At 43.3% G+C, this 27,096-nt stretch overlaps 1 protein-coding gene across 6 annotated transcripts in view; it reads left to right on the top strand.

Moving 5' to 3' along the window:
* Positions 1 to 27,096, top strand: part of STN1 (STN1 subunit of CST complex) — a 482,731-nt gene that overhangs the window by 211,385 nt on the left and 244,250 nt on the right. For all 6 annotated transcript variants that reach the window (XM_086922737.1, XM_086922740.1, XM_086922736.1 and 3 more), the window contains one exon: positions 14,603 to 14,674. In XM_086922737.1, coding sequence (XP_086778863.1) covers positions 14,603 to 14,674 — 72 coding nt within the window. The remainder of the gene's footprint in view (positions 1 to 14,602; positions 14,675 to 27,096) is intronic.

Raw genomic sequence — 27,096 nt, 5'->3', positions numbered from 1 at the left:
CTGTCCTAAGGCAAAGCTGTCACCGCGGCCACTCAGGAGAGTAGTGGTAGCAGTGAGGGCTGGAGCCTGAACCACATCCATTGCACTGCTACAGCTTCACGATACCCAGCAGCTAAACACATGGCTTGGCCCTCATCTGGGACAAGAGACTAACATCCAGGCTAGTATGCCGCGCTCACTTGAGGAGAAAATTACAAAAAACAATTTGATGGACAGAATGTAGATCAATGTCTTACATTCACCCCAGTACAATGATCTGGGCCTAAATCCATCGTCTTGTTGTTTTTGCAATTGCCGCCCTAAGTGCGCTGGGGATGCCCAGACGTGGGTCCCAGGCACTCCACACCACTTGGAGTCAAGCTAGCCGGGCTGATGAGAGGTGTTACCTCGAAACCGGTCCGGTCCTCGGATGCTTGATTCCGTTCTGGGAAGGACATGGCTTTTGTAGTTCGGACTGCGCTGTTCCCATGGGGCAACAGGGTCAAAGCTGATTTGCATATCGCCATTGTCTAACCCAGGGTGGTGTGGAGTGCAAAAAAACGATGGATTTGGGCCCAGATCTTTTGACTGGGGGAATGTGTGACATTGATCCACATTCGGTCCATCACTTGTTGTTTTTGCAATTGCCGCCCTAAGTGCGCTGGGGATGCCCAGACGTGGGTCCCAGGCACTCCACACCACTTGGAGTCAAGCTAGCCGGGCTGATGAGAGTTGTTACCTCGAAACCGGTCCGGTCCTCGGATGCTTGATTCCGTTCTGGGAAGGTCATGGCTTTTGTAGTTTGGACTGGACTGTTCCCATGGGGCAACAGGGTCAGAGCTGATTTGCATATCGCCATTGTCTAACTCAGGGTGGTGTGGAGTGCAAAAAAACGATGGATTTGGGCCCAGATCTTTTGACTGGGGGAATGTGTGACATTGATCCACATTCGGTCCATCACTTGTTGTTTTTGCAATTGCCGCCCTAAGTGCGCTGGGGATGCCCAGACGTGGGTCCCAGGCACTCCACACCACTTGGAGTCAAGCTAGCCGGGCTGATGAGAGGTGTTACCTCGAAACCGGTCCGGTCCTCGGATGCTTGATTCCGTTCTGGGAAGGACATGGCTTTTGTAGTTCGGACTGGACTGTTCCCATGGGGCAACAGGGTCAGAGCTGATTTGCATATCGCCATTGTCTAACCCAGGGTGGTGTGGAGTGCAAAAAAACGATGGATTTGGGCCCAGATCTTTTGACTGGGAGAATGTGTGACATTGATCCACATTCGGTCCATCACTTGTTGTTTTTGCGCTCACTTGAGACTTCATCCGGAGAGGTAAAAGACATTCTTTTATCTTTTCCAGGATGTTATATGTAAATTGGATTCTATGTACGATACGATAAGGTCCATGTTTGAAAAAGCACAAATCTTCACGTTTTGTTAATGTACCATATATGTTTTTGATCACAACCTTTATAATTTTGATGTATATAAAAGATGGCAAGCAGTTTTTGTTCTAGCTTTGTCCGTGATGGGATTTCATATTTTGTAAAACAAGTGTACAAAAAAATATATATGACTATAACCCAGGGATAATTCAAAAATCCTTATGGGAAAAAAGTGATTTTTGATTTGTGGTGTCAGAGGTATTCTGTTTTTTTCACATGTATTAGGATTCCCACCTCTGTTCTTCCTGAACTGAATCATTCCCCTGTTATTTACCCGCTGATACCCATACCAGTATTTTACGGCGGTCCCATACTGAATCTGAGCCGTAAGACCATTAGACTGGGAATCTTCTGTGTGATCAGCTATGTATGGGAAACCCGTGAAGAAATATGCTCTAAAGCAAAACGAGTGCTGCCAATAGAACCAAGGGCAAGCTACAACATAAGGATACAGCGGTTCATTTACCTGGTCATCTGATGCATTAGTAATCCAAAATGGAATCATTACTGATAGATAATAAACCATTTCAGGAACTTTGAATTCATAGACTTAGGGCAATTTATTATTAATTCGTATATTTCATATAGTGCTCAAAAGATCATCACACAGTGTAACAAACATGAAAAATGTGAAACGTTTGTATTCAAAAGTGCAGTGGACTCGGGACTCAAAAGTGTACAGAGAGGTACATGTCCATGTAGTCTAACTGTACAAGAGCTGAGGTGCTTCGACCTCTTATATGACTCGAAGGTCATCATCAGGGCTGAAAAAAATTAAGAGCACTAAGGGGCTGGAAAGAAGAGAGTAAACAACTAATTAGAGGGGAAAACACCAACAATAGATGTAGGAAATGGAAGGAAAACTTGCAAAAATGTCTTAGAGAAAATTGTCCTGGTGGGTTCTGGCAGTGACTAAGGCGAAGATGAAACATAGAAAAGGAGGCAATTATTATTAATAATAATAATACAAGTAAGAAGGGGCTAAGTACTGCTGCTGGGTGAGTCTCGTACAAGCGTTACTCACCAACTGCTGGAGCAGACCAGTCACATTTAAAGACCGTCACATAAGTCACTAGATGAGAACATCAGGAAGGGGCAATCAATGAAAATGAATATCATAGAGGTGAAACTATGAGGTACTTGTACATGATGGCGCACGTAAAATTTACAGGAACCTCGAATCACAATCTATAGATTGAAAGGGGTAAAAACTCCTTAAGCAACAAAAATTACACGGGGATCATTAAAATGCTTCAGGAAAAGCACAGGGAATAGATCTAATATTACACATGGCACTTGCTGAAACAGACACCAACAAAAATTAGCAGTGAGTCAGGAAAAAACATCAGATCATGTACCCAACGCAAAAGAACAGGGAAGGTTTCAATTGGAACGAGTTCCCATCAGTCCACCATCGAGACTGCCCTTCATCATCTGGGATCTCTACTCCATTGTAAGGTAGGGAAACCTCAGGAGACTTGGTGGTGTTGGTAACCAAGTCAAGGGTATCCCAAACAGAATACCACAAATGTAAACAAGGTGTGTCTGGTGAGGAACTGAATAGCAGTGCTAGAAAAATGTGCAAGTGAAAAGAAAGAATAAGGCTCTAAAATTAGGTAGTGGTAGGGGAAAACAACTTTAATATACACCCTCACACTCCTAACAGAATAAAAAACAGTGCAATAGTAGCATTAACAAGAAACTACTAGCTGGAATACTAGGTCGACATGTTTCTGCAGTCTCGTGGAGCCTAGCGGTCTCCTTCTGCTTCATCAGGACCAAATGCTACTGCTATTAAAAAGAAAGATAAACCATATCACCTGATATATGTAAATCTTACTCGTCTTCCCAGCCTACGTGGAGAGAAGAAAATTATGTGGGTACATGATAGAGAATACAATTCACAGACCACAAACAGATACAATCAGTAGTGGAAACACTGTGACACAATTTGAATAATTAGGTTATTTCTAGATGGACTACAAACACCATTTCTAAGAAGGAAATGACAAGTACCAGACACTACATGTGTCGTGAGTATAGTAACTCTAAATTCACTTACCCAATTGTTGGGAAGGAACAGCCCCACCTCACCTGGCACCAGCTCAGGTAGTGGGCTACCGCGCTATAGAAAAACAAACAGATAACAGGAGGATAATATATCCCATTCCACATCACACTATTTACTTACACACCACGTCAAACGCTCCATTATCTCATGGATGTCTCCATTGTCTCATGGATCTGATTACTCCAACATTATCTCTGAGTGCAACCTGTACATATGTCATACTCTTGCTCCAGTTACTCTGTCTGCAAGTAGGCTCACTTAGGGCAGAAGCATATCTCTCCAGTATGTTTGATTACCAACTCTCAACTATACTTGGCTATCAATAAATGCCCCTAACACCCCTGTAGTAGGATTCAGCTCATTGCGATATCACACACAAGCTCCAGTTATAACATTAACCCGAGGACTCAATCAATCTATATAGCATGCGCTGCACTGCGCCGTCAAAGTGTGCCCCTTACCTCTCCGTCGGTACACCGGTCGTCCACTCTGAGGCTGTTTCGTGGGGAGGTGCCGACTCGGTGTACCGGTGGTGAATAAATGTGTTCAATGCTTCCGTGATGCCGCCTGGGTCCATGGCGCGTAATGACGTCATGACGCCCGCTTGCCTATTGGGAAATGTAGTTCCTGAGCAAAAAGACAGCGGTAGAAGGCAAAGGACCTGGTTCGAATCTGCACTTCGCCTGTACAAAAACATCAGAATTTTAAAGGTGGACAGCTAATCATAGGTAATAGAACTGATATTCTATATAAATATTTTAAAGCCCTGTTACTGGCGTGCGTGACGAAAAATTACACTAGTGTCTAATGGGACCGATGTACCATGTAGTTCCCCATTTGCACCAGCAGGGACAGAGGGCAGGGAACCCCTGCAAATCCTGGTTATGTTTATCTCATACACCAGAAAAAATATGGACAGCCGCCCAAGCCCTAATACAATAGTGTGTTTGATCCATTAAGACTGCTTTATTAGTTGTTATTTAATTATTCATTTATGGAGCGCCCCAGTGATGCGTTTATAAAATGTAGCAATGGCGGATGGGCCAAACGGGTATATCCAATTGCCAAGCCTATACATGTGAAGTTATTAATACAAATATAGGTAACTTGTGGCACTAATGTATATAGAGAGTTTACCACAGGTAGTTAAATCCCCAAGTTGTTAAACTGTGAAACAGTCAAGATACTGAAACATTCAGAGTGACATCCAGGGGATATCTTCATTCAACCCTGCCTTATCTGTCTTAAGTCTGAAAACCCATCGTTGTTCACACTTAAACAGAAATTTGGAGACATCAGTGATCGTTGGAGGGATCCATGGTTGATCAAGTACCGTCCAAAACATCTCAGAGGGTTGATGACCAGCTTGTAAGAAGTGATTGGTCATTTTTGTTGCCTGTTTGCAACAGTTCAAATTTAATTTACTTAATTTACTTAATCACTTGTCCCTGCAAACTGAATTATGTAGGGATGACTACAAGAAAAATTAAACGGAGAATCTCCGAGCATAAAAGCTCTATTCGCTGTTGCAAACAGGCAACAAAAATGACCAATCACTTCTTACAAGCTGGTCATCAACCCTCTGAGATGTTTTGGACGGTACTTGATCAACCATGGATCCCTCCAACGATCACTGATGTCTCCAAATTTCTGTTTAAGTGTGAACAACGATGGGTTTTCAGACTTAAGACAGATAAGGCAGGGTTGAATGAAGATATCCCCTGGATGTCACTCTGAATGTTTCAGTATCTTGACTGTTTCACAGTTTCACAACTTGGGGATTTAACTACCTGTGGTAAACTCTCTATATACATTAGTGCCACAAGTTACCTATATTTGTATTAATAACTTCACATGTATAGGCTTGGCAATTGGATTTACCCGTTTGGCCCATCCGCCATTGCTACATTTTATAAACGCATCATTGGGACGCTCCATAAATTAATAATTAAATAACAACTAATAAAGCAGTCTTAATGGATCAAACACACTATTGTATTAGGGCTTGGGCGGCTGTCCATATTTTTTCTGGTGTATGAGATAAACATACCCAGGATTTGCAGGGGTTCCCTGCCCTCTGTCCCTGCTGGTGCAAATGGGGAACTACATGGTACATCGGTCCCATTAGACACTAGTGTAATTTTTCGTCACGCACGCCAGTAACAGGGCTTTAACATATTTATATAGAATATCAGTTCTATTACCTATGATTAGCTGTCCACCTTTAAAATTCTGATGTTTTTGTACAGGCGAAGTGCGGATTCGAACCAGGTCCTTTGCCTTCTACCGCTGTCTTTTTGCTCAGGAACTACATTTCCCAATAGGCAAGCGGGCGTCATGACGTCATTACACGCCATGGACCCAGGCGGCATCACGGAAGCATTGAACACATTTACTCACCACCGGTACACCGAGTCGGCCCCTCCCCACGAAACAGCCTCAGAGGGACGACCGGTGTACCGACGGAGAGGTAAGGGGCACACTTTGACGGCGCAGTGCAGCGCATGCTATATAGATCGATTGAGTCCTCGGGTTAATGTTATTAACTCTAGAAACATGCCGCAAACGACATGGTAACTGCAGTATGGGTGTGACATTGCAATCAGCTGAACCCCACTACAGGGGGGTAAGGGGCATACACTGATAGCCAAGTATTATTGAGAGTTGATAATTCGACATACAGGAGAGACGTGCTCCTGCCCTACGGGAGCCCCCTCACAGACGAAGCAACTGGAGTGAGAGTATGACATCTCTATAAGTTGCCTTAAACGACCTGCTCATATACCTGATAACTGGAGCTTGTGTGTGATATCGCAATGAGCTGAATCCTACTACAGGGGTGTTAGGGCATGTATTGACAGCCAAGTATAGTTGAGAGTTGGTAATCAAACATACTGGAGAGATATGCTTCTGCCCTAAGTGAGCCTACTTGCAGACAGAGTAACTGGAGCAAGAGTATGACATATGTACAGGTTGCACTCTGAGATAATGTTGGAGTAATCAGATCCATGAGACAATGGAGACATCCATGAGATAATGGAGCGTTTGACGTGGTGTGTAAGTAAATGGTGTGATGTGGAATGGGATATATTATCCTCCTGTTATCTGTTTGTTTTTCTATAGCGCGGTGCGCCCACTACCTGAGCTGGTGCCAGGTGAGGTGGGGCTGTTCCTTCCCAACAATTGGGTAAGTGAATTTAGAGTTACTATACTCACGACACATGTAGTGTCTGGTACTTGTCATTTCCTTCTTAGAAATGGTGTTTGTAGTCCATCTAGAAATAACCTAATTATTCAAATTGTGTCACAGTGTTTCCACTACTGATTGTATCTGTTTGTGGTCTGTGAATTGTATTCTCTATCATGTACCCACATAATTTTCTTCTCTCCACGTAGGCTGGGAAGACGAGTAAGATGTACATATATCAGGTGATATGGTTTATCTTTCTTTTTAATAGCAGTAGCATTTGGTCCTGATGAAGCAGCAGGAGACCGCTAGGCTCCACGAGACTGCAGAAACATGTCGACCTAATATTCCAGCTAGTAGTTTCTTGTTAATGCTACTATTGCACTGTTTTTTATTCTGTTAGGAGTGTGAGGGTGTATATTAAAGTTGTTTTCCCCTACCACTACCTAATTTTAGAGCCTTATTCTCTATTTTCACTTGCACATTTTTCTAGCACTGCTATTCAGTTCCTCACCAGACACACCTTGTTTACATTTGTGGTATTCTGTTTGGGATACCCTTGACTTGGTTACCGACACCACCAAGTCTCCTGAGGTTTCCCTACCTTACAATGGAGTAGAGATCCCAGATGATGAAGGGCGGTCTCGATGGTGGACTGATGGGAACTCGTTCCAATTGAAACCTTCCCTGTTCTTTTGCGTTGGGTACATGATCTGATGTTTTTTCCTGACTCACTGCTAATTTTTGTTGGTGTCATTTCAAGTCAGGGGGTTTAGCAGTTAGGGTCTTTAACCTGTCCCCTGGGACCTCATTTTGTGTTTACTTGCTGAAACAGAACACCAAGAAATCAATTATGTGCGACATGAATCCGCCACATCTGAAATGGTAGGGAGGCAGGAATGTAAAATGCCTCATTACGAAAAATCAATTATTTGACCGGCTGAAACCTGCTTGAATTAGGATAAGCAAAGAGGTCGGGTCAGGCACCAAGCATACAAGGGAGTGGCGCAGTTAAAATCATTTAACAGCCTGCGCCAGAAAACACATTAGGGCATCACCCCGTCTACTGGACGGACAGAGTTGTGAGTCGTGTGGGGTGTGGTTCCCCTCTTTAGAGTCCAGTCACCACCAGGGTAGCAGAATTCTGCACTAGCTGCTGAGAATGGAAACCTTACTGGTGAGGTCATGTATGTTGAATTTGCCGTCTAATCTGAACTGAACCTTGGCGTTCATTAGAAGAGTATATAATTGTGTTTTAATGAAGGGGACTATTTATTTAAACATTCTTAGCTGTGCAAAGTACGTGTTGACAACTCTGGCCACAAGAGTGTCGAAAGCCAGATTTGAGTCAATATAAATACCAAAATTACAAACTGCTGTGGCTGGGTGAGCACGTTAATTCATAGAGGACTTACATCATCGTTCAAACCAGAAACTTCTGAGGTGGCAAACCGGCTTTCCGTTTTGGTAGAATTTAGCTTGAGACTATTGGTGGACATTCGCTGCTGCGTAATTGGAAGCCAATTGGCCAAAACCTGCTGATCCTTACTGATGTTTTGTGTACATTAGGAAATTTGATCAGCCCAAACTCAGATGTGTGTTGCCTGCATATATGTAGAATAAGGCCCATGCCTGATACAGTAAAACGGCAAAGAACACAACAATCCGTTAGAGAGAATAAACTACTATCTCAAATTACAGTAACCAGAAATGTGAGTTGCATATCACCTTCAATTAATCTGGTCATTATCCAATACTCAGATATCTCCCTCCATATCTGCCCCGCATAGTTTGATAATCTGAAGTTTCTGAAGTCTTCCACCATGGCTTTGGACGTTAACACAGATTTCATACTTAGCATCTTTTCAGACCACAGCACCACTAGTTTATCTTCATCCACTCCTCCATCTCCAAATAGCAATAACGACCCACTCCAGTCAAGCTACATCAAAACAATAGCACACAAACACTCTCCACGGAAGCACGCAGCCACCCATAAAAATGATTCAAGCAAGCGGTGTGAATATGTGACTTTTTATGTTGAGCATTCGAGACCGCTAGTATATACTTAGTATATGCTTTTATATGTATGTACTTTGTGGGCTCTGGAGATCAGCCCTAGGACTTGCCGCTTAGGGACTTTTTTTCAGTTCAACTGCCTCTATTTAACTGTTTTGATAGTAAACAACGAGCAGAGGTCAGTAAAATACCAGAATTGTTTTCTGCTGAGAGACTTTCTTTTTTTTCTTTTTCTGGCAACTGCTTCTATTTAACTTTCTTGATAGAAAACGACCAGCAGAGGTCAGTAACATACCAGAATCACTTTAGCATTTTCTAGATTCCAGTCCAAAGAAATTGTCTTCCACAAGCACCCGTTGACAATAATATTTTTTTCAAATCTTGTATTTTATATTAAAAACAGAGCTTTGGATTATACCATTTCCAGCTAAAAGGCAATATTTCTCTCCATGTGTTCCTCCTGGTGGTCACGTTCCCTCCATGTTAAAGAACAATAGATGTTTCAGCACCTAGGCTAATGTGCTGCATAGCTAAATACATATAAGGTCCCAAAGGGGAGACTGATTGCATTGCAAATGCTTGTATTTCATAACAGACACTTACTACGAACAAGGGCACACATCTCTTGCCCACTCTGCAAATGATCTAACTTGACTTCTGACTATTGCATTACCTGCATGAATGATACAAAGTCTGCAGCAACTCTCTCTATCTCTCTACCACAAACACTGTCCTACCTCCTGCCCCTATCCTATTCTTGAAGAGCTCAACATGCACACTAACCCCAATCCTGCAGAGCATTCTTCCCAGTACTTTAACTGTAATGGATCACACACAACTGATTGCTCTGTGATCACAGAACCCAAAGACGCATCCTATTGCAACATTTTCCAGAGGGAGATGTCCAACAAACAAAGATCAATCTGCCCAACTAAGATCAGAAAAAACCCTCTCAACACAGTAAGCCATCTTCTGTACATCACATGGAAGCTGGCCCTCCTGATCTGTCGGTTTGCAGTCTTTATTGCAAATTCTATACCTGTCCTCATCCAAGACTTTGACCTTTACACTTTTCATATGTGAAAAACAGGTTTTGCGCATCCTTCTTACCACTTTCTAACCACTATAATACAACGCGGCCACCTCAATAGAACATAAAAAAGTATTGGGAAGACATTGCCTTTATCCTCTAGCAGTTCCTTATATGCATACTAAGTAACTCAGTCAAATCAAATCAAAATAAGCTTTATTCGGTTTTTAAGTTTAAAACCATAAAAGCAACAAGAAGAAATACATACATGCATAGATAACTCAACAATTCATTACAAGGTAAAAAGAAAACCGGCTATTTAAAACAAACAAAAATCAATTTGACGAATCAACTAATCAAAGTAATAACACAAGGTACACGGAATCCCCTTTCACCAAGTATTATAATTCAGTGACATTTGCCTTGGTAACGGATTGTATCGGGGGCCAGGATAAAAGTCATACAAGTCCCAGATACAGATGGGGCCATCTCCTTCTTTGGGCTGGGAAGATCGTAGGTAGGGGTCAATATTCCTGTTCTTGAATTTAATTAATTTCAAGTCCCCCGGAATGTCTTTGGGCAACATACCTAGCCACCCCACCCTCCTGACGCTCAGGATTCCACCATCTAGAACAGGTGGTAAAAGTCTGTTGTTTTTAAGCCAAAAGATGGCTTTGTTCAGCAGGTCCTGGTGTGTTTCAAGTTTGCCCTGACTAAGTGCAGGGACCCCAGAGAGAACGGTATGGGGCGGCTTCAGGGGGTAGATTTATTCGATGCCTTCTTTCTCGAACGATCCTAGGAGCTCTGTGAGAGACATGTGCGGGATTAGAAGTAACGTTGCGGCCACTTGGAATGGGTGTGGTAAGAGGGGATTCAAGAGTTTGAACTTTCCTGCGTGCAGTGGACTTAGACTTTTCATAGTTGGTAGAGGGAGTAGGGCAAATGGGTATAGCAGTATTTTCAGTTAGTGGATAGATCCTTTTTACTGTTTTTTCAATACTGGTCAACCTGTCCCCCAGATCGTTGATTTTTGTGACCAGAGGTGATATTGCAGAATTTAACAATCGCTCGATTTGCGCCAGTTAGGTCAATTGGAGGGGCGATACAGAGTCATGTATTCTAATCCCAGCCTTATCCGGCGTTAATGAAGTTGGGTTGGAGGGGGATAATGAGGGGCTACAGCACATTTGATCAGCATTGGATAGATTCTCATTGATATTATCTTTTTCCTCATCATGGTTCCTTTTACTGGTTGAACCCTGGTACAGTATGTTGACTTGAGAAAGGGTTTTATTGGGGGATAAAGGTACATCCTGGGGAGTGCAGTTTATTTGGAGAGCGTCTCTACCCACTATAGGGGGGGTTGATACGTCCGGGACATACTTTGTGCCACACAGGACATTCAGCTCCTCCCAGATGGACATGATTATTGGAAAGCACAACTCCAAAAGCGACAATAGGCAGTACAAAGCCGAAATGATAAGAAGGTAAAACGTCTCTGTACCTCCTCCTTCGATAGAGCCGAATGGGGTGGCCCGTCCCGTCCTCCTCAGGTCCTCTGAGGGCCACAGAGGGCCCGCCCTTTGCCCGGGCTTCGTCCGGCGTCCCGCGGAGCGTAGCATGGCGCTGCTTTTAGGCGCCTCCTGGCGCTTCCGTGGTGTCAGGAAGCAGCGCGCCGCTAAGGCTGCCGGGAGATGTAGTCCCAGGGCGGCGGCGCTGTGGGCAGCACAAGTTGACTCGTGGCGGCTGCAGTGGGGGCCTCCTCGCCTCCCCCCTCCACCAAAACTGTAAGTGTAAATGTCCCCGCGCTCCGCCGAGCAGAGCGCTGCTTTTAGGCGCCTCCTGGCGCGTCCGTGGTGTCAGGAAGCAGCGCCGCCGCTAAGGCTGCCGGGAGATGTAGTCCCGGGGCGGCAGCGCTGTGGGCAGCACAAGTTGACTCCTGGCGGTGGCGGCTGCAGTGGGGGCCTCCTCGCCTCCCCCCTCCACCAAAACTGTAAGTGTAAATGTAAAAGTCAACTTTGCCTTGTTCTGATACCTCACTGTGAGGATTACAAACACAGCGTCTAAACCATTGAGGGTGAACATCCTGTGCCATCCAGCTGAAAACAGTATGAGACTTATTGATGCTTTCCTTGACTTTAGCACTCATCATCATGCCTCCTCCTGTGATTAGATTGTGCGGGGAGTTTCCAACCTCTTCTGGGTAAAAGACAAAGACACTTGCATATTCTCCACAGATCCTTCTCTTCTTAATCTAGTACATCAGTGCAACTTCCTATCCACAATAAGGCCTCTCCAAGAATTTTTCATAAAGTAGCACTACATTCAAATCTCTAACCATCTTACATTGGATTGAACAGAGCACTTATTCATTCCTTTTTTTAAATCCTGACCTTAACCCCTTCGAAGCTAATGACGAGCTGGGCTCGTCATGGCGCTTACCTGCCGTGCGCGGATGACAAGGCCAGCTCGTCATGAATAATGGTCATTTCGGTTTTTCAGCGCAGGACGGGAAAACGCCTAGCAGCCATGTGGTTAATGGAACCTCCTTGTGCCCAACTGGAGACAAGCGTGTTAAATCTGGAGATCTCAAACATATTGACTAGAAGCATTAGGTGAATCAACACATTTGGATTTATTGTGATAAACATACAAACGCAATTTTGCACAATCTGCACAGATTATTTGTGCAGTTGTCCCTTCCTGTGCCTACACTGACTGTGCCTTTTTTTCGTTTAATCCCCAAGCCTAGGGTCCTGCTATTTGTCTATGCAAACTGTTCTCCTTATCTTCATTGCTCTCGTGGTCATACCCAGGTAACGTAGGCAGCATGGAGAAAAAGGAGGTACAGTTTGGAAAGTTATGTTTGTTTCCATACCTTGTCTCCATTTAAAATCTTTCACTTTGAAGGGGAGGTGAATTGAGAGATGTTGCAGTAGCCCCATGGGTGATGTCCATTGATAGAAAGAAGACTTCACCTAGAATTGACTTCAACACCTCTCGTACTTTTGTCATACTTGGTATGTACAAGCTGGTTCTTTAAATTCTGGTTCCTTTTAAAGTAAAACTGTGGAAGAGATACCGGCTGGGACCCGGCATTAGGAAGATTCCAATGTTTTCCTATAATTCTGCGGATGTTGTCCTTGTTTTGTTCTCATCCTCTTAGATGGATCAAGCCCTGATCTTTGGACTGGGTAAGAGTGGTCTGCTTAATTCAGACACTCTGTTCATCACCACCCCTTTTTCTGAATCGTTTTTGGCCACTATAGGTGTGGCAGGGTATACTCAGACATGAGTCCCTTTCTCACTGCACCATCAGGATTCAAGCAAGCCGGGCCGAAGACGGCTGAAATGCCAGAAACCGGTCCCCGGTAGCTTGTCTCCTTTCTGGTGAAGAATTGGCTTGGTAGTTTAGTCTGCACTGTTCCCATGATGCACTGGGCCAGGGACAGACTGATTTGCATATAGCCAGGTTCTGAGCTGGGATGGTGCAGTGAGATAAATAACGGTGATGGATCAAGCCCTGATCTTTGGACTGGGTAAGAGTGGTCTGCTTAATTCAGACACTCTGTTCATCACCACCCCCTTTTCTGAATCGTTTTTGGCCACTATAGGTGTGGCAGGGTATACTCAGACATGAGTCCCTTTCTCACTGCACCATCAGGATTCAAGCAAGCCGGGCCGAAGACGGCTGAAATGCCAGAAACCGGTCCCCGGTAGCTTGTCTCCTTTCTGGTGAAGGATTGGCTTGGTAGTTTAGTCTGCCCTGTTCCCATGATGCACTGGGCCAGGGACAGACTGATTTGCATATAGCCAGGTTCTGAGCTGGGATGGTGCAGTGAGATAAATAACGGTGATGGATCAAGCCCTGATCTTTGGACTGAGTGGTCTGCTTAATTCAGACACTCTGTTCAGCACCACCCCCTTTTCTGAATCCTCATCCTCTTAGAAGCAGCCGTTTTAGTGCAAGGTTTATTCAATTCTGGCTAAAATTCATAGAGTTACTCAGGTGCTTTGTGTATGTGCCAAATGGTTGTTTGATGAGTAGATCTCTTGATTGACAGCCTCAAATTGTAATATTTGTAATGTTTAGTGTGCAAATACCTGCTATTGAATAAGTGTACTCTCCCAGTTATATGCCCTCACACTACTTCACCATCACATCTTGGTTTCTGTTATCTGAGTTCACACAACATCCCAATCACAATATTGCTCTGTGTTTAGAAACACACGTTAAAGATGCCTCTCGTTTAATAAACTGACGTCTGTAGCTATTTGGGCCCAGGTTCACATTACATCAAATTCCCACCACAAATAATAAAAATATAATAGTTATAATTTTAGTGCAACTAAAACTGCTACTACTACTGTTGGCAGCACTACTACTGCTCTCATTACTCTTTCAAGTACTACTGCACTAAGTTTATAGCTACTTTTTTTTAACAGGAGTAGGACTATTATCTTCACCATCATATATATTCTTGTTCTCGATTTTGCTAATTTTTCTCACCGATACCTATAAATAAGGAACCGGGTGTGCACATTACTTTATACTCTAGATCCAATGTAAAGTGCATGTGGTGAGTTTGAAATTGATGTGTTAACCCGATTACATTTTCGCCACCGGAGTTCAAATCGTAATCTACTGCAACAAGGTCAGTCCCATGTATTCAGCCAGCTATTGCGCATTCAGCAGATATCTGCCCTAATAAGAAAAATAACATATTGCACTAAATAAAGAAATACATGTATACACAGGTTGTGGTGTTTTTCAAATGCATTGTCTTTCTGTTTATGAACCAGTTATCACGATGTTTGTACAATTCCCAGTAGATGGCAGATTCCACTTTGACTTTCTTATTTTATTTCAGTGGATGACAGCACTGGTGTTATAAGCTGTACCTGCTGGAAGAAGACGAGTCTGCTTGAGAATTCACCCTTTGGTACAGTACATGTTTTTTTGATATCACATTTTGCTACAGATACACAATAATGCATTTATGACCATACAGCCAACCATATTCTGGCAGCATGACGGTCTCCTCGCACAACCAATCACCATGGGGAAACGTTGCATGATGATTGGTCATGTTGCGGAATGCCTTGCTGTCTCCTGCAGGGTGTTGAGCCTGGGGCTCAAAAATGAGTTGGAGCAGTTTGCGGGACTGGAGGAGCCGGATGTGAGCATGCAAACTACCTGTGGAAAAACATTAAAGTGTGGGACACGGGCCTTGGTGGGAGTGGAGGTATGTAAAGGCCTCTCTGACTGACCAAGGGGATCGGCTGTGGAGTGTGTGAGCGTAGGTCTTAGTGTGCCTAGAATTTGGCTATCCTTGTGTATTGACCTTTCATAAGAGATGTATGTAGGCGCATTGTATATCGTGAACTTAGTCAAAAGCAGCGGCAACTGGTGCTCCTTACGCACCATGGGGCTTATCTCTGGCACAATGATGACTATTCCTGCATAATGGTAACCCCACCGTGTATAATGGTGTCGCTACATAACGGTAAGCCTGGTAGGCATCACTTCAGCATCTGTGGTCTAAGTGTGGCTTCCTATGCAATGATGGGTTACTCTTTATGGCATAGTGGCGGTCACCCCTGGCATCATAATGTCCATCTTTGAAATATTGTAGGCATTTTTCTTATCATTATGATTGTGGCCTAATTATGCCAACTGTAGCCCAATGCTGTCCACCCCTGGTATAATATAAATCATGTGTTCAATGACATATTTTGGCTATCTTTGGCATTGTGGTGTCCAGCAGAATGAGGAGCCTGGATTAATGGTGCCCATTCTTGGGATACTGTGCACACTGTTTGCCCGATTATGCCAGCTGTAGCCCAGTGGTGTCCACCCCTTATATAATATAAATCATGTGTTCAAGTACATATTTTGGCCATCTTTGGCATTATGGTTTCCATCTGTACCAGAATGAGGAGACCGGCTTAATGGTGCCTATCAGTGGAATATTAGGGCATCCTTGGTATTATGGTGTCTACTACTGATAAAATGGTGGCAATCCTTGGCATATTGTAATGGCAAAACATAGCCATCTAAGGCAGAGTCTGCACTTAAGCATTTGTTCATATGAGTGTCTGATGAAAATGGCCTGCTAATGCTTAGGGATTAAATGTATATTTACGAAAAATGAACACTGGCATTTTGAGGCAAAAAAATATGTTTATATTTACAGAAAAATATTTTTCTTTGTTTGGTAAATTTAGTATTTTTATCAAAAATGAAAAGTGTGTGTATTATAGCAAAATGTGTACATTTCCGGAAACTAATATGCTGATCTCTGAAAACAAAATGATTGCATAAATACACTTGTATCTGGATAGTTAAACTTAATAGTTAAATGATGATGCATATTTAGACAGGAAGATGTATTGCTAGTTTTATTTCCTTAATAGCAGAGGACACTAGCTGCTCTGGCTGTAATTTAATTTCTCATGTAGAGGTATTTCATCATCTTAATGAAGTTTTTTATGTCATTACTCTTGGTTATTTTCCCTGATGTGCTAGTTTGGTCACTACTGGTAATCGTGCAAACATTGTGTGACATAGTTTCCCCCCCCCCAGCTCTTCGCTAAGAGCATTACACATTGCATGGCTAATTATGTTACAGATGTAAAATGTAAATGTACAGATGCCATGATTAACAACATTGTCTTTGGCCTTATGTGATATGTTGTAATTAATAGTACCATCAATAAATCTATTGATCAGCTTCTTGATGACCGCATCCATTGTATTACCTATAACATATTTTAAACTAAAGCACTAGTAGCATGTCTTATTTTCCTATCTTACTACCCCACACGAATATTTGTCCTAGTTGTATAGTCATTCTTCGTTGGTGCCTTTGCAGCAACTCCATTAGGATATTTAACCAGAAGGCTGCATTTTGTTGCCATAGGCTTGCATTAGGTGTATACGATCCCAGTACAGCATACTCAGTTTTGATCCCAGTACAACATACTCGGTTTCTGTTCTAAGGCTGATGTTCTTTTCAATATATGCTTTAGTTTGCTCACTGTTTTCACAGGCTCGTGTTAAATCATATATTTGACATATATGAAAACCTTGCTTCCTTAAAAGGACGTGTTGGAAAGGTTTGCATAATTTACATTGTATATCATTCTGCAACCCATTAGGCCTTTTCATTTATTAAAGCTTTGGTATCAAGCTACGTAGTTAGTATTTTGGTTACTTCAGAGTTCAACTAGATTAATGTGCCCTTCGTAGCTAATCTTCATTCCATAAGCACAAGTCTGGTGCCAAAAGCCCTGAGGCGCCATCCTTAAAGTACAGGAGCCAATGGTCTGGAATGCCTTTAAACCTACTCTAAAAGCATCAGTAGACCAATGCTATTCAGAAGAATACTAAAATGTGAACTGTTGCAGTGAGTCTTGGACTGTAAAAAGGCATTGCATGCAGCATCTGAGAAACCACTTGGACTGCCATGGACCTACTAACATAGATTTCTTCCCCACCATGTTTGCACTACCCAGCACTACTATTCCAATGTGCAGACCGGGGCCATATTACAGAAATTGCCCCCAGATGGCACAACGGGCATGTGTGCCAGCTTGTGCACCCCCGGAGCACTTTGGTATTACAGAAGGGGTCACAGACACAGACACTTGTGCGCCCTCTTCTGTAATATTGATAGCATTGGCGTACATGTAGCGCTAGCGCTAATATTAGAGGTCGTGCCCACATTTGCATCGGTGTGTGGCCCCATGCAAACAAGGGTATCACTTTGCCTCTGCTCTACGGTGTATTACCAATGTGAGTGTAGAGACAAACATGCCTTTAGGAGCAGGGTCGGATTGGGATCACAATTTGGCCCGGGCACTGACGAAAAAGTGGCCCACATTACGGAGGCGTGGCCTACATTTAAGGGGCGTGGCCTACATTTAAGGGGCGTGGCCTATATTTAAGGGGCGTGGCCCACATTCGAGGGGCATGCCCTTTCATGAAACACCATTTGGTTACTCTTTGAGGTCTAATTTGTAGACAAATATTTAGTAAATTAAGCCTTTTAAAGCTTACAGAGCAAGTAACATTGGTAAAGACTAGGAGCACTGCAGTTCAGATAACTGAATACTTACTTGCAGTCTTAACGCCCTGCACAATGTCGTTGGATACTCTTTCCTAACCAGCTATGTCCTAGACTCTAATCATCACATAAACCAGAAATCTAGTACAAAGTCAAGGAGAAAGGGTAAGACTGGAATCTCTGGTAATAGAACATGTAATAACAAAAGTAAGAATTCACAAACGAGGAAAAGGCAGTCTGGGGTGTAAAGAATGCTGAAAAAATGTATCTGTACAATCTAGTCATACATTTATTTCACAGTCAGCAGGTGATGTCTATATACAAAAAACACAGTTTTATTCATATCTGTTGCTGCCTTAAAGTCTGGGCCATGGGGAGTGAAATAAAACAATTGCCTAGGATCACATGATCTGATTAAGATACGAAACCAGTATTAATGCCAAGTTGTTGGTATCACATTGTGCAATTCAGAAACTAGATGTATATGCCTCACTTCCCTTACACTCACCTTACCCCCAACTGCAACTCATCTGGTATCAACATAGCTCTTGGTCATAACTCAGACCAGATGTTGTTGCTCCTGGCAAAATGTTTGTGAGCACCTATGTTCAGGCCTATATCATAATGTAATACAATCTGGAATAATGCTGCAAAATCATTCCTTGGGTAAATTGTGTACATTAAATTGCAACAACATTTGACGTGGAATTCTGTGTGCAACCTGCCTATTTCTCACATTTTTAGTGGTAAGGGTGATTTGGTTGTTGTTTTATGAGCTAGCACACAATATCACAATAAACCATACGGGCATTGTGTTTGCAATTGTAGCTTTAGTTATGTTTACTTATGCCATTCTTTCAGCAACAATGAAAACCAATGCGATGTTCTGAGGATTTTCACCATTCCATTGGAGGAAATCTAATAATTTCCTCCTTATATAGAAGAAGCAATACACACACTCTGTTCTCTGAATCATGGTACAAGAGACCTGCAAACAACTAGTGCTATTGGTTTTAAATATTCCAACCGTGTAACAATCCCTCACAATTTTTTGCATGTCCTCCATGTGTAAGACACATTATGTAGCACCAACTCTGAAGCACGTTCTGGGGCCCACATGCATGATAACAAAACACAACCAACCAGAAAAAGTTGTGCAATACCCTAAAAACTAATCCCACCATGGTCCCTTTAAATAACCCTGCACCCCATAATCATAACCCATCCTAACCCTAAAAATACACCCTGCACCCTAAAACCCAAGCCTATCCCTGAACCCTAAAAATACCCCTTTACCCCAAACCCCAAACCTATCCCTGAACCCTAAAAATACCCCTGTACCTCAAAACCCAAACCTATCCCTGAATCCCAAAAATACCCCTGTACCTCAAAACCCAAACCTATCCCTGAATCCCAAAAATACCCCTGTACCCCCAAACCTATCCCTGAACCCTACAAATACCCTGTACCCCAAAACCCAAACCTATCCCTGAACCCTAAAAATACCCCTGTACCCCAAAACCCAAACCTATCCCTGAACCCTAAAAATACCCCTATACCCCAAAACCCAAACCTATCCCTGAACCCTAAAAATACCCCTGTACCCCAAAACCCAAACCTATCCCTTCACCCTAAAAATACCCCTGTACCCCAAAACCAAAACCTAGCCCTGAAACCTAAAAATACCCCAGTACCCCAAAACTATCCCTGAACCCTTAAAATACCCAATCACCCTAAAACATATACCTCAGAACCCCAAAACATATACCCTATATACCCATACTTACCTTATCCTAACATATACAAAAAAACATGCTTTTATCATTCATGCATTTACGAGTTTCGTTGTAAATGTATGCGTGGTAAAAGCATATAAAATGTAATGCCATGCGTTATAACGGCATTGCGGAGTCCTAGTAGATTCGTAATAAAAGTATGCGGAGTGATGGTATGCGGCAAGAAAGATTCGGGATAATGGGTGTTTACTGTCAGAATGACCTACAAACTACAAAAAAAAACTAACCAAAACTTACTAAATGATATTTTTGGCATATAGAGAAATATGCCCCTTGTCTGCATTTTGGATTAGGCCTTTAAAATAGAGTTAAATTGTTAACTGGCACATGAAATGGAAATTTTGTATCGGAAAAGCTGTGTTAAAAATATGGACATGTTTTTATAAAGTGTCCTCTTTAATTATCATGGTCCCTTTGCAGAATCATAAAGCATGAACAAATGGTTATTTTTTATAATTTTCTTACCATTTGACAGTTTTATGTAGTGTAAATTCAGCCCAAGACAAAGGCTATTTGAGTTCTATTCATGAGTACCAATTACAGTACGCATGATCTGATTTTTTATTTAAGGGCCTGGGCGAGGAAGTGATCTGCCCAGAATCACAGGCTGTTGAGCAGACCCTGGGATTCAAACTTGAATCCCCATCTCTGCAACTCTGGCGTTAGGCCACCTATGCCTATGCAAAGATAAGGAATGAAAGTGGGAGGATACTGTTCTTGCGCAGGACACAGGCCCAAGGTGACAATGGCCTACATGCTGAGCAACTAAAAAAACAGCAAGGCCCCTTTCTGTCACAAAATTATTCAAGAACTTCAGTGCAGGAGCACCTGAAAAGAAGGGAAGCCCCTGCTATTACTAACCTACTTAGCTCAAGAGCACATGAACAGCAGTATGGCCCCTGCAATTAGTAAATTAATCAGCCCTCCCCAGCCCTCCAGGCCCCAGCCCTCCAGGCCCCAGGGCAATGTCTTGGCAGTGGAGCACAATGGTAGACAGGGGAAGGCTGAGGTGAAGATGGTGGGAGTTCAAAACATCACCTAGCCCCCACAGCCAGACCCACTCTTCCTCGCCCACTGTGCCCTGAATCTGAGGGGCTGTGGGCGAGGTGTTAAGATTAACACCGTTTCTCGGCTGCGTGGGCCCCAGGGGGGCCGAGGTGGAAATGGCTCAAGGCCTGAGCAACACCTGGCCCCCAGGGAGGCCGATTTTCGCAGACAATCACCGCTCCCCAGCCCACCCTTGGCGTGATTGCTTTTCAGCGGCAGGGGGTGAAGTGAGGCCACAGCTAATAATCACTGCATGGCACACAGTGAAGCGCTTTCATTTCTGTCTCTGTTTCCGTGCGCTCTGTGGGCCGTTTTTTTTTCTCCCCTTCCCAAGTTCACAGAGAGCAGATAGCAGAGAGCACTCTCTGTGAACTGAAAAAGGGGAGAAAAAAACCGGCCCACAGAGGGCACTGAGACAACGGCCCTTCGGCCGTTTCCCAAATGCCCGCCTTGCCAATCCGACCCTGTTTAGGAGGCACACTGAAAGTGCACCGCAAAAAGGTGGCGCACTTTCAGTGCGTCTCTAAAGGCAGCCCTCTGGAGATGAGAAAGGGGGTCTCATGGACTCCCCAGACACCCCGCTGCACGAAGGTGCAGTCACTCACTGCACCGCCTGCAAGGGAATCTCTAATCCCCCTTGAAAGTGCAAGTGGGTTGCCGCCTGCACTGTGAAACACAGAGCAGCTTCTCAACAGCTGCTCCGTATTTAACTTGAATGCGCTGCGCTGGAGGCAGCGTGAGTTCTTACGCATTCTTTGTATTATGGTGCACGGTGCACCTTTTGAAAGGCGCGGCCTTTGGGCGCTCTCCCTGTTTGTGCCTTGGACATGCCTGTTACGCCCTTAGGTCACACTGAATATTACGGTGCCAAATGTTTTCTACATTTGATCCCTAGCAAGTTTTTTGAGTAATAATGCGTGACATGGCAATTGATGTTGATTCTAACAAATTCCTCCACCAGCAGTCTTACCCTTATATTACTGTTGATTATATTCTGGCATAACCGACAGTGCTCTGAAGCTGTATATGTTCTCTTCTGTTTCAGAAAACCCAATAAAATCTAATAAAAAAACGCATGACATAGCCGATGAAAAAGTGAAGCTGTATAGAGGACAACCCGTGCTTTCTGGCCAAACTCTAAACTTTTGGTTCCATGCATACTATCCTCCGCCTCATGTATTTTCTCACCGCCTCTCAGAGCCACCTAAGATTTTCACGTATGCAGTATTAAATCCTATTAGTTTTTATAATTTTGTAAAACATACGTGTAATTATATAGCACTTCTGCAAGGTATAACTATTGTAATGAGTGATGGATGGAATGTTACGAGAGTAAATGAGAGACAGAAGTTCATAAACCGCTACTGAAATGTGTGTGGCTGAACAGTTGTTGCTTATTGAATGAGAAACATTTCAATAGAACATCGATTGTTTATCTTCTTGTACTTTTATATTTACATGAAGAGAGTGCTTCCTTGTTCTCTTCTTGTACTTCAATATTTACATGAAGAAAGTGCTTCCTTGTCAAAAATACAGTGCATATATAGGTTTAGGGGTATTTTAGCAACCCCTTGGAACACTATCATGTTGGTACCCACGTCTATTTCAAAGGCTTTTCCCTGTAGCTGTACAGGAAAAGCACTAATACGAACAGGACTCACCAGCACTGTAGGTAGAACATACGTCATGGTCTATAACTCAAAAAACAGGATTACCTTGTTACTCCTTCGCCAAAGTTCCTTGTTGGGGTAGAATTAATTGGCAGATACTAGTTGATTACGTTTAAGAATGGGCCCTAAACTATGCTAAAGCCCCTCAATTCTTCTTGAGGCATTGTTTTGGTCTCTCAGACATTTTCCATCGGGGCATTTGAGCACAATACATTATTAGGATTTTGATGACAGGGCTACCTCTGCAAAAGATGAATGCCCTCTTACAAGTGCAGGGCTTTTTTAGAGTTTGGCAGATTGGATCAAAACATGATGTCTATCCTGACAGAAGGAGGGTGGAAGCGCACTGCCTCAAATCCCAGCACGCAGTTTGTCCCATTGCATCATAGTAAATGCTGTGCATGATCACACTTAATTTAGTAGTACTCTTTTATTTTTCACCTTTGTTGGTGCAGCTTGTGCTGTGTAACTGTAGACACGTGTTTCTGGAGTCATTCCTTCATCAGTTGAGAGCAACAAGTTGTTTTGGGGTGGTGGAAATGCTGCCCAATTCTTCTCAGGTCTCTGTACCACTCACTGGGCGCAGGTGCATCAACACAAAAAATGACACCCCCCTCCCCCTTCAACAAAGGTGACAACAATCAATCAGTCAGGATTTGTATTGCATGGCTAGTCACCCGCGGGGTATCCAGGCGCTACTTTCTGCTGGGATCAGCTGAAGAGCCAAGTCTTCAGAACCTTTCTGAATTTTGGAAGGGAGGATGATGATCAGAGTTGAAGGGGGAGGTAATTCCAGGTCTTGGCGGTAGGGTAGGAGAAAGATCGCCCTCTGCCATGGCTTTGTCAGATGCAGGGAGTGTGTGCGAGGGATGTGGATTGCAGCTGTTTGGAAGGTTGATGGAAGTGCAGGCGGTGGTTGATGATTGCAGGTCCTTGATCATGGAGTGCCTTGTGGGCGTGGGTCAGCATCTTGAATTGGCATATTTTTTCTGGATGGAGAGCCTGGGGGGAGCCTGGGAGGTTTCTAAGGCGGGAGTGATGCGGGTCCCTTTGGGGAGGTTGAGGATGAGTCTGGCAGCTGAGTTCTGTATCGTCTCTTAAGGAGTTGGGTGGTGATTCCTGCATAGAGCGTGTTGCCGTAGTTCAGCTGGCTGGTGAGTAAGGCTTGAGTAATGTTTTTCTGGTGCTGACGGGGAGCCATCCAGAGATCTTTCAAAAGCATGCAGAGGGTGCGGACACAGGCTGAGGATACTGCATGGGTGTTGTCTGCGTAGGATATGATGTTAAGACTATGGGTTCTGAATATGACATTCCTTGCCTTTCCTCCTAGAAAAGGTAAAAGGAACAATAGTTCAGAGATAAAGCAACTACAAAACAAGGCCAATTCAGATATAAGTTTAAGCAAAAGAACCAATCATATCTCCGATTTACTTTCAGTTCTTCCTCCATGTTTCTTCCAACAAGGATCATAGTCTCCATGTCAATAATATATTTTGATTCCCTTTTTTGAGGCATCAATGTTCTGTTGCCTCCACTGATGTAGCGTGGAACTTGATCAATAGCAAAGTAGGAGAGTTTGGATCTGTCGCTGTAGTGCCTTTCCTTAATGTGCCGTGCCATTGGGTAATGTTGGTTGCCATTGTCAATGGCTCTCGTGTTCAAGTATTCACAAACTTTCAGGTGTATTCTTATTGATAAAATGCTGTGACTTTGTTCTCTGCCATACCACTTAGATGTTTGCAGATTTTGTGACAGACCACAGATCAAAAACACGAACTCTCACATAACTGTACTGTTCTGGAAAAGTGAAGCAGGGACGTATCTTTGAGGGGGGAGAGGGGTTTGGGGGGGAATATACATTTTCCAATCGGAGCCTGACTGGTCGGATTCTTTCCTCACATCTCTGCCTGGCTGCAGTGTGCTGTGCTGAATCATGCTAGTGCTGTCTAGGACTGAATGCTGTGTGCAGGGCACTAGCAGGGCAGACAAAGCATGCTTTGTTTAAACTTGCATGCCAGCAGTCAGGCCCCAAGTATACTCAGCCGAGGCGTAGCACGAACAGCGAAGGACTTGCGCCTCTTGCTGTTTGGAGACAATCTAAGTCGAGTGTCCTTGCAGTTTTAGCATCTTGTGATATTTGGAGTGACAACAAGTCATGTGTCTCCCACTACTGACCAAATTTACGTATTTATTTATTTACTTTTTGTTCAGTAGTGCTTTGTAAAATCCTTGGGAATTTTTTCAGTGGCAGACGTTTAACTCAATACTGCAATTCTATTCACATATGAAAAAAATCACCAGCCATTTGCAAACCACCTCTGAACCGAGTATGAAAGTATAACTACAGAAGCCTTTTCATTGTCAAGCAACACAGCTTATGTTGCTTACTTTTGTGCCAACTGGTATTTGTTGAACCTGCATAGACCCCAGGTTGTTCCTGTCAGGCACAAGGCCCTTACTCAGTTGTGACTCTTTATCTAACAGCACATTTCACTGTTTGATCAAACTCCAAGTTTCATAATGCAAATTGATGTTTCAAGGGAAATGCTGGCTCAAGCATTGCAAGTGACATGAGACCCAGCGTGTTCCTGCCCCTGTTCTGAAGGCGTAATGCCACTCCCCAATCTGATGGGACATTGTGCACATCCATGGTGAAATTATTTGTATAAACTGAACCTATGAGTTGATAACGCATGGCTGGTGCTTTTGTCTTGACACATCCCTTGATCCAGAACTGTCAGTAGATTGTCACCATAACAAACTATTGTTAATATTCCAAAGGCATTAAGCAATACTAAACTGCGTCATGAGTGAAAAGGTGAGCTGTTGCTCTTATTGTAGCCACACCTGCAAAGCGACCCGTGCTAATGGGCGACTATTTTCAGCAAGCACCCGTCTTTTGGCCAAAAGCACTTTACTTTCTGGGACATGTAATTTTGCTTGCACCCTTAAACTATGAATTAAAATATAACAACATGAAAAATGCTGTTGGCTAAAAAGTTGACAAGATAGTGGCAAACATTGCTTTGTGTAGCTGAGCTGAATGGGGCTGTAAAGAAGAATAGCCTCTGTGGGGGGAAAATGCTATGAAACAAATCAAATTCTTTTGCGCTAATATTGCTTCATTCAGGTTGGGGCTAGAGTGGTTTTAAATATGTTACCTGTGTACCCTGCTGGAAGTACATTTTATTTTCAATATCTTCAAGGATATTTAATTGTTCAACAGTGATGTTTGGTTCGTGCTTTCTATTTTAATTAACAGTAGACGTTCCCATGTTTCTACTAGTGCCATTGAACTCTGCTAGAATAGCTGTAAGTGGCTCTGTGTTATGCATAACACCGTTAACCAGTCCTAACTTTTTAGCTAGCCGCAATATTGATGATGAAAACATTTTTTAAAATAAACTACAAAATCAGAATCCTATTTTCTGTTGCTAAATAGTCATGGCTGGATACTTTTGTCACATATAACAGTGGAGCCATATGATAGCTTTACCAGAGACTCTAAGAGCCTTGGATATGCTCTGGTTCTGTTCTTGCTGGGCCTTTTCAGAAGCTGGCTTGTTTAAGTTGGATTCATAGTATGTAGTGCGCCCTGCACAACAGTCGCGCAGGGTCTGCATCTGGGCAAGATGTCGGCTTTTAGCAGGAGCTAATGTAAGTAGGGTGTCAAAGAAGTATCGCGTGTAAGCAGCCTTGGCATTGAAGCTAAAAGATAATTGGGAAAGGTATGGAGGGTGCATTAGAATATGTGCTCAATGTCCTTGTTTTGTTCTCATTATTTGAAGTCGTACATATTCTTTGGCACACGGCTGCGTATGTACTTTACAATGCTGTATTTCAAAATGTACTTGACACATGTATCATACTATAGTTAATGGTATTCCATCACCACCCACTGTGGCCATTCGTGTACTATAGTTTGGCCCTGTACTTTATTTCTGTGAGCTCAGATTGTTTAGTCACTCTGCAGTGCAAAACGTGTAGCCCTTCCCTCCCATCTGTCCATGTCCACTCTCCACCTTTTTAGTTGCTTACACACTTTGCTTGTTGGTAATCCCCAGACACATACCCTCCTAAAATTATAGACCAAGCTACACCCCTGACGTGGAGTGATGGTATATGTTATATAGGTGCCCTCCATTTATCTGAGGGGGCGAAGGGTGGGATAGTGTTCCTCTAAATGGTGAGTCTACAGCTTCTTCCTGAATTTCTGCAGAGTTGCACCAATTCTAGTTTTGATGGGGATGCTGTCTCATGTCCTGAAAGTGTAGACCGAGAAGACTGTCAACTGGTTCAATTTTTCTTGCACATTTTTCTCTCCATTTTGGCGATATGATGGCTGTTGTGATGGCATTGTGCCCCTGAAGTTGGTAGCTTTTTAGGAAGGTATGTATGGTATTGTTATTATACTGATGTACTTGTACAAGCCACAGCTGCTGCAGGCCTGGATGTGAAGCCAATCTAATTCTTTCAGTGTTGAGGTGATGTTGATGAATTTCTTCCGACCCTAGATAAGACATGTTGCAGCCTGTAGGATGCCCTTGAGGAGTACCACAGTGAAGTCTGTGTAGTGACCCCAGTCAGGGGGAACTAGAACCCTGCACTCAACCCAGGGGAGGGGACAGAGACCGGACACCACTTCCGGTTAGGGAGTGGGACGGGCATTACTGGACATGAGGGCAGAGGGCATGGATGTGCATGTGGGCACGTAAGAGAGTTAAGAATTAAATAAACATATCGTCACTCACCCATCTCTGCGTGGGTCACTCTAAGGATACGA

This window comes from Lissotriton vulgaris, chromosome 5 (assembly GCF_964263255.1).
Source record: "Lissotriton vulgaris chromosome 5, aLisVul1.2, whole genome shotgun sequence".
Taxonomy (NCBI): Eukaryota; Metazoa; Chordata; class Amphibia; order Caudata; family Salamandridae; genus Lissotriton; species Lissotriton vulgaris.
The sequence above is the reverse complement of the archived record's forward strand: the minus strand, read 5'-3'. Positions and strand labels throughout refer to the sequence as shown.